The sequence below is a fragment of the Neophocaena asiaeorientalis genome, unplaced genomic scaffold, assembly GCF_003031525.2.
Source record: "Neophocaena asiaeorientalis asiaeorientalis breed wild unplaced genomic scaffold, Neophocaena_asiaeorientalis_V1.1 scaffold202, whole genome shotgun sequence".
Classification (NCBI taxonomy): Eukaryota; Metazoa; Chordata; class Mammalia; order Artiodactyla; family Phocoenidae; genus Neophocaena; species Neophocaena asiaeorientalis.
The window spans coordinates 1,570,275-1,583,401 of NW_020172627.1; the positions used below are offsets into that span (position 1 = coordinate 1,570,275).

Here is a 13,127-nt window from a genome sequence, read left to right on the forward strand (position 1 = left end):
CAGCCCCGCTTCTCCTCCAGGCCACCCACCCACTCCCCACCCCCGGGTCAAGGTGGCTGCTCTGTGAGCACACTGGCCAGCTCAGGCTCAGGTCCCGCCTCCTGCAGCGAGTACCCCAGCCCCTCCTCCGTCTTGATTTCCCCTGCCCGAGTCGCCTCCCTATGACCCTTTCTGTGTCCTCCTCCCTTTCCTCCAATGGGGCGTGGAGCACCGAGGCACGTGAACTTATGTGCTCCTGGCAAAGACGAAGAGGCGCGCGGGTCGCCACCTCGGGGCTCCCCGATGTAGAGCCGTGCCTCTGTTTGTCCTTCCTTCCGTTCCTCCCAGTGCCAACTTGGCCCGCTGCGCTGCGGTGCCTCCGGGCCGAATCAATAAACTATATCTGTACGAGACCGAGTCTCTTTACTGATGGGGTGGGCGGCCGGGCAAGGGGCCAGGGCAGAATGGGAGGGTGAGCTGGGTCTAACCCAAATCCAGGTCTCAGTCCAGCGGGCATGCAGGAAGCCTGTTGCTCTTTTGCTACCTGGAAAAGGAGATACGAAAGAAGCAAACTCAACAAGGGCTCCCACCCACAAACACCCTGGTGCCTAGGCCAGCCTCAGCCCGCGACAGCCCCTCCCTCACCCAGGCCTAGCGCAGCGCCCCAGGGCGCCGCCCGGGGGAGCCTGAGGACCCTCTCCCTCTGGGTGCGCTGGTCCCGCCCCTTGAGGACACACCCTGAGTCTAAGGCAGAGCTCTTAGGCGCCCAAGCTTCCCTTCCCTTCGAGCCTGGCAACCTGTCCCGTCCAGTCTCCGAAAGGGAATAGGGGTGGAATTGTTACCGGCAGCTGAAAAAAAACCGGCCGCATCCTTAAGGGCTTGATTTCTCGAGACGCGTGTGTGTGATTGTGTGTTCGTTAGACCGCTGGACTCTATCCTATGAGGAGTGGAGGAACAGTTGTCGATGTGTCCGCTGTGTCCCAGCTATGCGGGCTTGAGTCAGGGCTGGAGAGAATGATAGTGTGAGAGCTGATAGCAACCCCACCCTACCCGGTCCTGAGTGCAAGCAAGCGCCCAGGGCTGCCAGAGAAGTCTCCCCACCTTGAGTGGGGGTCCCCAGAGTCCCAGACCAGCGTGTGTGCACCACTCCCAGTCCTGCAACCTGTGGCCTCCTGAAGGCTGCAGAGTCCTCGGATTCCGGCATGGAGAGGTCGCCGTGTTGGGGTACGCCTGTGTATTAGACAACGTCTGTGGGGGTCTGTACTGCTGGTGTGTGCACGTCTGTTCTGACTCTGTGTGTCCGGCTGTGTGTGTGTCTGTCTGAGCAGGGTCTCTCTTTGTGAGTCTGTCTGTGTGTGTTCGTGTGTAAGGATCTATATGGGGTGGGGGGGGGAATGCATTGTCTGGGAGGAATGTCTGCCTCTGGCTGCGTGTCTCTAAGCATCCCCAGGTCTGTATCCTGCATATTCCCCGTAGTGCCAGCCGGGATGAGTGGGAATAGAAAAGGACCTGCAGTGATCGATAAACAGGTTGTTTTATTTATTATTATTATTATTATATTGTAAAAGGAGTTGTAATAAGGTTTGAGCCTGCCCTAGACAGTGGGGAGGGCACAGATTTATCCAGACCCAACCCTCCCCAGGGTTCTGCAGAGGCAGCCACGGCTAGGATAAAGGGGTTAGGGGAGCGCAGGGACTGGGGAAGGCTGAGCTGAGGGCGATGGGCACGGGTGGGGCCACGTTCTGCAGCCCCCCCATCTCGGGCCTGGATTCCGCTGCCTTTGCTGGAGATCGTCCGGGAAGCCGTCAGAGCACGGGATGGGGGCCGGGAGGTGGGATCCCGGAAGGCGGCGGAGTGGTGAGGCGGGGTGGAGAGGGGGGACAAAGGATGGAGAGGGTGAGAGGTAGGGGTGGGGCTGGGGGGAGGGAGGAAAAGGGAGAAAGGGGAGGGAGGAGGAACAGGAGGAAAGAGGGGAGGCGACTGGCGCGGCCGGCTCGCTCGCAGCCAGTCGCGAGGCCTGGGGACCCGGCGACGTCGGAGGCTCTGCCACCGACTGAGGCGGTGGCCCCCACCTCCGCACTGCTGACGCGCCCCCGAATCCCTTCCGGCTCACATTCTAGCCCCTAGTTCTGCTGGGTGCGGTGCAGCGGCGGCCGAGGCAGCAGAGACGAGGAGAGCAGGTGAGTAGGGCTGGACTGGCGGAGCACAGCGCGGGGAGCCGGGAGCGCAGGGAGGCTCCGTCCAGGGACCGCGCCGGGGCCGGGAGGCCCCAGAACCCGCGGAGTCCTCCGAGTCCCGAAGGGCAGTGGCCGTCGGGGGACGGCCAGGAGACTGCGGGATTCTGTGGCTCTGGTGTTTCTCCACCGAGGGTGGGGGCAGGGGACGGGGAGCTGGATGGTGCGAAGTTGGGGGAAAGGGCTTGGACAGGCTTGACTGTCAGCTTCGCGGCTTCACGTGTGTGTCCACACTTCTGAACCCCCATCTGCTAAGTGCCAAGGTCTGCACTTTCCGTGCCCAGTTGGAGGGTCTGCAGGTCTCACTCCAACCCCCTGAAGTGCTGGCATGCACCTGCCTCTCTCCGACTCTCTCGCGGAGGCGGGAGATGGGGTGCAGGCGTGGGCGCAAGTGGCAAGTATAAGCCGGGTGACAGGTAGCCCCTGGAGCACGCGGGCATCCTGTGGTGCCCGGGCTGAGCTGGGCTTCGGCTTCCAGGGCAAAGCAGAGCCCCCTCCAGGCAGGCTTCAGAAGCCAGGCTGGTGGGAGTGTGAAGTGGAGGGCACCAAACTGACATAGAAAGATACCGACACAAATACACCCTTTAGGCGCCAGCCCAAGGGCCAGTGAGGAAGAGCAGCTGGCCGACAGGAACAAAGCCCTCCCATTTGGCACCCATGAAACCATCCTACTTCAGTCTCCTGTGCCCCTCCGAGACATGGGGTCTCTGAGGCTTGACTAGTATCTTCTCGCTATGGGCTGGCTGGGGGCCAGAGCAAGAGGAGGTATTGGCTGCATTGTCTATAGGGCTCTTACCACCTTGCCCTTGCCCTACTCGCCCCCTCAAAACTCCCGTGGCGCTGGGGTCGACTCTCATCTGGATACCGTTGCTTCTGCTTTGCAGTGGGTAGTGGCAGCCCCTATGCTATAGGGCGCTTGCTGGTCTGGGGACCACCTAGTCCCGAGTGCTGTGGCACAGTGCCCGCAAGGACTCTACATTCTCTGCCCAGTGCTACCAGGCAACCCCAGGCTCCTCCACCCCTGGACCGGGATTATCTATCTTTCTGGATGCTGTGTCTTAGGGTCAGCTGTGCCTTGCACCCAACCCCCCTCTCCCACTGTGTCTGCCTGGGGGTAGAATGGGCTACGTCTTAGCTTTAGGCTCTTGGGAGAGAATAGGGGATGGATGAGTGGAAACCATGGGTGGGCGCTTATGCTTATGCAGGCTTATGCTTAGGGTTAGAGGTTGGGCCCCGGTAACCTTAAAAACTGGCTTTTGCCCCTCTTGGCCTGGCTCACTTCTACTGTACCTTCAGAATTAATCCACCTCCTTACAGGCCTATTCAGGGGACCCCTAGGGGCCTGGGCTGCCTAACTTCCCTGTACCGTCTCCCTCAGCATCCTCATGCCACCTACACTGGCAGCCAGCCGACCAGAGACTGCCTAAGTCGCAGCCCATCCAGCAGGGTCCTCCCTGCCTTGGCCACGGGCCAGTCTCCGATAAGCCTCGAGTGTCTCCTGGAGCCCAGAGCCTTAGAGGACCTTGTATTCATTCATGTGCGCATGCATTCCTTGTACTCAGCCACCCAACACTGATTTTACTCCATGCCAGGCACAGGGCTACCGCTCCGAGGTGAAGCACTGAACACGGCAGGTGTAGTCTTGCCCCGGAGAAGCTCACAGTCTAGTGGGAAAGAGATTTTAATCTGCAAAGCACATATCTATCGGGTCCCAGGCAGGAACAGCGCAAGTGCTCTGCCAGTGACCCCTCATGGATCTGGAATGAGAGGACACTATGGTCAGTGTGTGGACTGGTCTGGAGGTCAGGAGTTTGGGACCAGGCCCACAAGGAGGGCTGTGAACACTACTGCCCAGCTCTGGCCTCCTCACAGGGCAGAGGCAGGGTACCAGGCTATGGGAAGTGAAGGGTCCGGTCTAGGTGGCTCTTATATTGATGCCTCTCTGCTTCTTGGTCCCCAGGTCCACACCTCTGCTTCCCCAATCAGGAGTCACCAAGATGCCCATCCTCAAAAAAACGCCCCCTAAGATGGCAGCAAAAAGTCCCAGCAGTGAGGAGGAACCTGTAAGTGACGTTTGGATCCCTCTCCCCCGACTCACAAACTTTTGCTTCCAGAACAGTCCTGAGAGGGACTGACCCCCAACTTTTGCCTGGCCCCTAGCCCTGTGCTCTCCTGGGCAGGAGGCCCAGGCTGCAGCCCTGCCCCAAGTTTGCTGAGGAGCCCGGGGAGGCCTGGAGGGGCTGGGAGTGGCGTCAGGGAATACTGAGGGAATGCTGACAGCCACACTTCCTAACCTCCAAGGCCAGGGAGAGCCCTTGACCTGAGCCGGGCACTCTTTTTTCTCTCAGGGCCTCCCCTCTCTCCAAGTTCCACCTCCAATGGCTGTGAGCCCAGTGGAACTGCCTTAGGGTGAGGCTGAATTCCCTATTCTAAGCCTTGTCACATCCCAGCGCCAGCTGCTGTCAGCCCTGGAGCCTTAAGCGCCGTCTTCCCCACTGGTTTGAGACAATGCCACCCTTCCCTGGGCAGGCATCCTCCTTCCCCACCACACTCAACCCACCTTCCAGAGTGATAGAGCGACACATCTGATCTTCAGGCTGTTGCACACGGCGGTTCCTGTCTTCTTGACACCCCTTTACCCCAACCCTAACCCCAGGGCTTCATTTGAAAACCTGATCAGAACTTTCTGGCTTCTCCTCATGAAGTTGCTCACCACATTGTCCAGACAAACAGCCTGACAAACACCTCTGTTTTTGCCTCTGGTCCGTGGCACGTCCCTCCCTTTGGACTGTGGCTGCCTTGAGAGCAGGCTCTGTATCTCCATTGTCCCTGAGACCAGCCCAGAAATGTGAGCCCTGGCTCACATAAATTGCCCAGAAATATTTATTGATCTAAGACCCCAGGGCCCAAAGACCCTCATTTGTACAAGTCCCTGCCTCTGTACCCAGGCAAGACCAGAAGCCCACGAGAGTCTGGGAAGAGCCCCAAGGGGCTGAGACATCTGAGCAGAGATTTCCTGCTGCTTCACTCCTTCTTACCCATCACTGATCCCCCATGACCCAGGCTGAGTCACTGTCAGAGCTCCGAAGAAGGGTAGCCTGTTTCTAGCAGGGGCTCTAGCCAGATCTGCTGGCACTCTTGGCCAAACCACCAGCTGGACTGCGCTTTCTGTAGATGCTTCCCCACTCACCCACCACACAGACCCCCAAGACCCCAAGAGAAGGAAGAGGGAACTAGAGCAGCTTGGTGGGGAGGCTGGACCTGCCTCTCTGGGAGTGCGCGGAGCAACCGGGAATGCTGCCCGGACCCATCCTCAAGGGTTACCCAGGGCAGGAGCAGCCCGTAGTTGGCACTGACACCCTCCTCCCTCCCCCTAGGGCAGTGAATTCTAGAGACAGGCTCAGACAGGCAGAGCCCCTTCCCTCATCAGCATACGCGCTCCGGCTCACTCACACTTGGGGTCCTCACACTTGGGGTCCACCTGCCCAGAGCTCCCGGGAATGCGGGTGGGGGTCCTCTTCAGTCCCTGCAGCAGCAGGAGCAGAGCACAGGTAAGCATTCAATGGACCCCCTTCACTCCACAGCCTGGCCGGGGTGGAAATTCACTGACCCCACCAACCCACAGAGGAGAAACCCCTGAAAAGAAGGCAGCCCACCATGTGCCAGCTTTGTAAAGTTTAAGTAGCAGCATGAAGAGTCCTGGTTTCCGATTGTGACCAGCTAAGGGAGGAAGAGGGAAAAGGATGGATGGAAAAGGGAGCAAGGGAAAGAACGCCCAAGGAGGAAGGAGCAGAAGGGCTGTCGGGGGGGTGGGGGGGTGGGGGGGGCAGGGACTGCTTTCAGGTCCTGGCTCTGCCATAGAATGGCAGGATGAGTTTGGACTAGGCTCTTCACCCTCTGGTCCTCAGTTCCCTCATCTGAAAATGGGACAAAAATTCCTTCCCAGGCTAAGCCATAACACTGTTGAACGCACACAAGATCCCAGGGTGAGAGAGCTCGTAAACTGAGAAGCCCAGATCAGGAGGACATGGGTAGGGAGTTCTACTTAGATTCTTGAGACACTTTGGGGGCCCCCAGGTATTACGGGTTTTCTCTTAGGAATCCATCTGGAGGGATAAGGATAGTAATATCATAACGTTTTATGATGTGCCTAATTGGGGCCAGTTGTTTCTCTTATTTAATTCTCTCTGTGCCCCTCTCACATAGGAATTGTTATTTATGTCCTATGAATGAGGAAGCTGAGGCTTGGAGAGATTAAGAATGGAAAAACTTCCAATGCATTTCCCCCCTACCCACATGGAGCTAAATGCCCCTCCCTGTGTTTCATAACTGGGAGGGATTTAATAAGGAGACCAGTGCATGAGTCACCTTCCCAGGAAATATCATGCAGAATTCTGGTCATTAGGGCAAGCAGTGAACTACACCTCGCACCACCTTTCAACTGTCCAAATCTCTCCATTAAAGTCACACCCTTTGGGTCCGGAGATCAACTGGACTGTGGAGCCCCAGCTGGGAACAAGTCCTAAATTAAGAGTGGCCAGCAGTCAATATCAATAACAGGACCGTTTCATCTTATACTCATTCTTTATGGTTTGTAGGCACTTTCCTATTCGTGATCTCTTTGATCTTATGAGAGATAGAGGTTATTACTTCTGTTTTACAGGGTAGGAAACTGAGGCACAGAGGTAGGGGTGATTTGCTCAAGATCACACAGGTGGTCAGCAGCAGGGTCAGGGCATGAACCCACGTCTGTCTGGTGTCAGCCTCAAGGTCTTTTCCTCTGCACTTTGTCCCCTCCTAGAGACCAGGATGGGGCGTGGGAGAAAGCTAACAGGAGCTTCCTAAGTTCACGGTTCTGCTGAGCTGAGCCCTGGAAACAGATGAGTCCCAGGATAGGGAACAAAGATGGGGCAGATCGAGACAGACACAGGGCATCAATTTGGGGACAGGCATGGGCCACACATGAGAAGAGGAACCAAAGCCTGTGAACCTTCTCTTCCAGGGGCTGCCCAAACTCCCCGTGCCCCCGCTGCAGCAGACCCTGGCCACCTACCTGCGGTGCATGCAGCACCTGGTGCCTGAGGAGCAGTTCAGCAGGAGCCAGGCCATCGTGCAGCGGTTTGGGGCTCCTGGTGGCCTCGGTGAGACCCTGCAGCAGAAGCTCCTGGAACGGCGGGAGAAGACAGCCAACTGGGTAAGAGCTGCTGGGAGGGGGCAGACAAGGAACCCATGGGTCAGGGGGCAGAAAGCAGTCATGGAGACAGAGGGATTTGGATGAGGGGCAGGTAGGTGACAAAGATGGGGCAGATGGAGGGACAGGCATCGGGGAGACAACAGAGCGATAGTGAGGAGCAAGGGTGAAGGACAGACAAGATGGGAACGGGGACAGAGAGAGGACAGATGGGGATAAGGATGGGGGACAGACAGGGGCAGAGATGGGGGCAGATGGGGGACAGAAATGGGGGGGCAGATGAATAACAGGGATGGGAACAGCAGAGGATAGCGTGAGGTCAGGGGAGCAGAGAGGGGTGAAAGGCAGGAATGAGACATTCATAAGAATGGGCAGGGGGCATGGATGAAGCAGTAAACAACCAGGATGAACACTGGGATGGAAGAAAGGAGATAGTGTGGGACAAAGCTGAAGGACAGGCGTGGTAGACGGGGAGCACACAGGCCCTAGCCCGTAAATGGGGCTCAGCGTATGTTTGTGGAATGAATGAATGAATGAAAAATGTACATGATCTACTGAAGGGTCCCCATTTTCCCCTGGGGCTGCCAGGATGGGACTGGTGCGCTCCACAGGCGAGATGTGTGTGGCCGTTGGGGGTAATGGCACCCTTCCCCACCCTCCCTGGCAGGTGTCTGAGTACTGGCTGAATGACATGTATCTCAATAACCGACTGGCCCTGCCTGTCAACTCCAGCCCAGCTGTGATCTTTGCCCGGCAGCACTTCCAAGATACCAGTGACCAGCTAAGGTGAGGCCCCCATGCCCCTGGGCTCACAGCTTGAGAATCTGCCTGGAGGAGGGGGCCTGGCACCAGCACCAGGAAGGAGAGGTTGAAACTCGTGCCTTGGCTGAGCTTTCTGAGGCCGAATGGCCCTGAGACAGTGGCATCCAGGCCATGGTGTCAGAAGGAGTTTAGGCAAGCGGCACGTGGGTAACAAACACAGGGTCTTCCTCAGAATGTATCTATTTGGGGTGGGGTGGGGAGGTCGCGGGCCCCCAGGTGTCCCCATGGCAGTCTGGGCCTGGTTGAGGCCCTGGGAGGAAGCCTGAAGCCTCTGATCCTGCCAGCACTTGAGGCTGGGGCTTCTTACTGGGACCCACGGCCCCAGGCTATCTCAGAGGGCCTCTGCTGCCCTGCAGCCCCCAGCTCTGGACAGAGGCTCTGAGGGAGTGGAAATGGTTTCTTCCCGCCAGCCACCACCAGAGTCTCTGCCATCTGCTGCAATTTCAGAGCTCACTGAGCCCCTGGAACAGCCTCTGAGCCCACTGATGACAACGGAGGGGCCGTTTACGCAAGGGTCGGGTCGGGAGGAAGGGTCTCCCTGCCAAAGTCTCTCAGAGCCAAACCCAGGTCTCTGGCCTCAAGACCCAAAAGTGGCACAGCATGGGGACAGTTCAGAGGGAGGAAAAAAAAAAAAGAGGCAGGGCCCACCTTGGCCTCTGAGCAGGGCTCAACTATGCTGGAAGACCCCTGCCCACCTCCTGCTTCACCAAGACCAGCTCGGCCAACCTGCTGGCCGGGGGCAGTCTTCCCCCTTCCCCTGCAGCCAGGCCTTCCCTGGGCAGAAGGAAGTGTGTGGATGGATGAACAACCTCCGGAAACAGTTCTCAAAATTGCATTGAAGGGGGCGTTTTCCTCCTGATGCAATTAAGCCAGGCTCATCATCCATGGGCTGTTAAGATGACAGAGTCCTTTAAGGAACCTCCATACTGTTCTCCACAGTGGCTGTACCAATAAGGTTGTCTGGTGCCTTTTTTCCCCACGCCAGCACCCGCTTTCCTTTTCATTAGCATTAAGGGGACCAAATGACTGACTTTCCCCAGGAGATTGGATTTCCCAGAACCCCGGGGTTTTGGCCCCGTCCAGCCCCAGCACAGGCCTTCACCTGGAAAAACCCCATCCCTGACTGTCCAACCCCCTCTTGCCTGCTCTGTGGCCTCTCCTGGCTTCCTCTCCCTCCTCCTCCTCCTCTTCAGTCACCTTCCAGTTTCCTCTCCTCCCCCCCAGTTCTCTCCTCAGGACCTTTTTTTTTTTTTTAAACATCTTTATTGGGGTATAATTGCTTTACAATGGTGTGTTAGTTTCTGCTTTATAACAAAGTGAATCAGCTATACATATACATATGTTCCCATATGTCTTCCCTCTTGCGTCTCCCTCCCTCCCACTCTCCCCATCCCACCCCTCCAGGCTGTCCCAAAGCCCCGAGCTAATATCCCTGTGCCTTGCGGCTGCTTCCCCCCAGCTATCTACCTTACTACGTATGTTAGTGTGTATATGCTCAGGACCATTTTTAATCCAAGGTTTGTGAAGGACCGACAGCATGGGGGTAGGGGCAGGGCAGCAGGAACCCCACCTGATTAGTGTACCATCAAGGCCAGACATCTGGTGGGTGGTCCATGAGTTTGGGAGAGACAGAGTGGAGGTGGGAGGGAGGGGCAGAGGGAGGTGGAGAGAGAAGTAAGAAGGAATGAAGGAAGAAGGGAGGGAGGGAGCTGAAGGATGGAGGGAGGGAGGGAGCCTGGGCCCTGGAGAGGAAAAACTAAGGTTTCATCTCTCTCTGCAGGTTTGCAGCCAACCTCATCTCCGGTGTGCTCAGCTACAAGGCCCTGCTGGACAGGTAGGACAGAGCCCAGCCTGAGAAGGGTAGTACCCTGTTCTGACACAGTCTGTTGACCACGAAGGGTAGTACCCTGTTCTGGCACAGTCTGTTGACCCATCTGTCTCCCTACCACACTAGCCAAGGAGCTCCCAGAGGGCAGAGAACTTGCCTTTTTCCAGCTCTGTGTTCTGGGCTCCCATCACAGAGCAAACAGCCCCCTTGAACTTCCTGAGCATCAGAATGACCTTTACCCCAGCTGGCCTAGCCATTAATGGTTACTTTGCCCGGGGTAAGCACGATCCCTCCTTGATCTCTTTAAAATGCCCCCCTCCCTCCATACGTCTTATATATACACGTGCCATGATTCAGCGTGTCAGGAATATAGAGAGCATGTCAAAAGGTGGGGAAGGAAAAGTGGTTGGAGCGCGGTGATGGTGAGTTCAGCCTTGTTACTCACTACGTGAAAGGAATGGGCTCCCCACTCTGAGCCTGTTTCCTCAACCCCATCAAGCTTGAGAAATGGGTGAGCTGACTCAGTGGACCCAAAGGTGTCCTGACAGATGGAGAGAGCTGCATAAGCACAGTGGATCATCACTGATTTTAGGAGGAAAGTCCCTTTTCCAGCCAAGCACCACGTGCCCAGGAGCAGCAGAGGGAGTGAGAGGACGTGGGGGACCCCGTGAGAGGGTCTCAGAGTCCCCAGAGGCAGGAAATATAAGGGCGTCAGATGCTGGAAAGAAAGAAGGGTCCAAAGCAATGTCCATTGCACAGACGAGGAAGCTGAGGCTCAGAGAGGTTAAGGGTCTTGTCCGTGGTCACACAGCCAGGAGGTGGCAGAGTGAGGAAGGCACAGGGGCAAACTTCACTTTCTTTTTAACTTGATCCAACCGAGTCTTAGCCAGACTTGTGGGGGAGGCTTAGACCTGCAGCCCCTCCAGGGTAGGGCTGTTTCCTCTGGAGAGGAGGGGGCAGGCCCCCAGACCCAAAGTGCAGAGTAGCTCAGGGCTTGGGCCCTGGGGTCAGCAGACCTGAGTCTGAATTCTGACACCCACAACACAGGACGTGTCGATCTTGGGTGAGTAATCACTCCTAGCTATATACCCCTGTCTGTCAAATGGAAATAATAATAGTAGCAGCCTCTTGGGGCTGCTGCAACTGTCCTATGAGATGACGCCTTCAAAGCTTTCAGCCCTAAGTTAGGCACACAGCAGGCTCTCCATGCATTTCTGAACCAAACGCTCCTATACTTCTGTCTGCTCACTCCTCACCGTACCATTCCCTCGCTGGGTCACCAGACCTTCCGGCTACTGTTACTCGTGGTGTTTTTTTGGTGTCTCTCTTCCTCGCTGGGAGAGCTCTGCCATCCCCCAGAACTCAGTGCTACTGACACTCCAACTCTCTGATTTCAGAGCGCTTCATCCCTTACCTTGTCCAGCTGGACAGCAGAGGAGGAAGGGCACCACCCATGACCTTGTACCCTTCCATCGCTGACAGTCCAGACCCCAGACTCCCACGTGTGTGTGCGTGCGCTTGTACGCGTGCATGTGGGCACACTCACACAGACATGCATACCCACACATATCCAAGTGAAGCTTCCCACATCTGATCACCGTAAATGTCATAAGGCTGGAAATTTATGCCATTGCCCAAGCGCCTGTTTTAGACGCTTCATTTACTCATTTATTCATTTGCTCACTTTGCAAATTGATGTTGGGAAGGTGAAGGGAAATAAGGCCCCATCCCTGTCTTCGAAATGTTCTCAGACCGTTTGGCAAGACAGACACCTCAACAGCACAAAATACAGCTGTGTCGGTCCCCATGAGCCCCATACTCCATTATCTGACCCCCTGACGTCTCCACCAGGGCACCTCCCGGTCATTGCAAGCTGAGTCATCCCCAGTGGGCCCTTGGGGTCCCTCCCCACACCCCAGCTGGACCCTTACCTTGTCCTGCCATCTCAGTAAATGCACCACACACCCCTAGTGGTGAATCCGGGACCCTAGAAATCACCCGAGGTGTCTTTCTCCCTCGCCTGCTCATCTAGTCCAAGTGCAGGTGCCTCCCTTCCCCTCCTCCCACCCCCTCCCCAGGCCCATCACCTTCCCAGCAGCCCACAGCCTCCTTCCTGGTTCTTCCCTTGACCCAATTCCACCCATTCTCCACACAGAACCAGGGCCATTACGAAAGCAAAACAGATCAAATCCTGCCCCTGAAAGCTCTCACTTTCTGGGGCTTTCACTGCCCCGAGAATGAAACGGTACCACCTTTCCACTGCCAAGGAGACTCACAAGTCTCCCCACCTCGCTGGCCATCTCTTTACTCAGTTTCAACGCACTGGCTTCCTTTCACCTTGGACGAGTGTTCCTCAAATGATCTATGGTGAAGGACCGATATATTCTTTTAATTTAGTAAGGTGTTTGTAAAACACCGCAGAAATGAATTAGCAGAAAAATGGCCCAAAGGTACAAAATACGACACCATTTGTTTTATCGTTAGATTCAACACACACAAACGTCGTCTGTCAACCTGTTACAAGTTTCTGAAAGCTCCTTCTGGAGTCCCACACTCACCCTGTCGTGAGCTGGTCATTACAGTTCCGTCCGACACCCACAGTTGGAGCAGCAGGGCCGTGGGACACCCCACCCAGCACACCTCCTGCCTGCTTCTTACCCTCAGGGCTCAGCTCACAGGTCTTGTCCACAGTGAGGATGTCCCTGGTCACTCCTTCTGCCCCACCAGTCACTATCTCATCACCCTGTCTCACTACCTGCTTGCTGTCTTTGCCCTACTACGTACCCCAGACCTGCGCCCCATTAGAACAGGAAACTCAGGTCTTGTTTGCAGCTATATGCCCAGATCCTGGTGCCTGGCCCCGGAGAGTGCTCAGTCACGTTTGTTGGCTGAAAGGATGAAAAAAAGGAAGGAGGAAGGAGGGAAGGAGGAAGGGAAAGAAGGAAGGAAGGGAAGGAGGGAGGGGAGAAAGAGACAGAAAGAGAGAGAAGAAGAAGGAGGAAAAGGAAGAGGAAAAGGAAGGGAAGGCAGAAGGGGGAGAGGAGGAGGAGACAGAAGGAGGGAAGACAGGGAA

General features: G+C 56.4%; 1 protein-coding gene across 1 annotated transcript in view; it reads left to right on the plus strand.

The window, feature by feature from the left end:
* The first annotated feature begins 2,072 nt into the window (after nt 1-2,072).
* The window catches only part of CHAT (choline O-acetyltransferase), a 49,690-nt gene continuing 38,635 nt past the window's right edge, over nt 2,073-13,127 (plus strand). Inside the window, exons 1-5 of the mRNA XM_024739098.1 lie at nt 2,073-2,159; nt 4,174-4,276; nt 7,216-7,407; nt 8,072-8,190; nt 10,007-10,060. Coding sequence (XP_024594866.1) covers nt 4,211-4,276; nt 7,216-7,407; nt 8,072-8,190; nt 10,007-10,060 — 431 coding nt within the window. The 5' untranslated portion in view covers nt 2,073-2,159; nt 4,174-4,210. The remainder of the gene's footprint in view (nt 2,160-4,173; nt 4,277-7,215; nt 7,408-8,071; nt 8,191-10,006; nt 10,061-13,127) is intronic.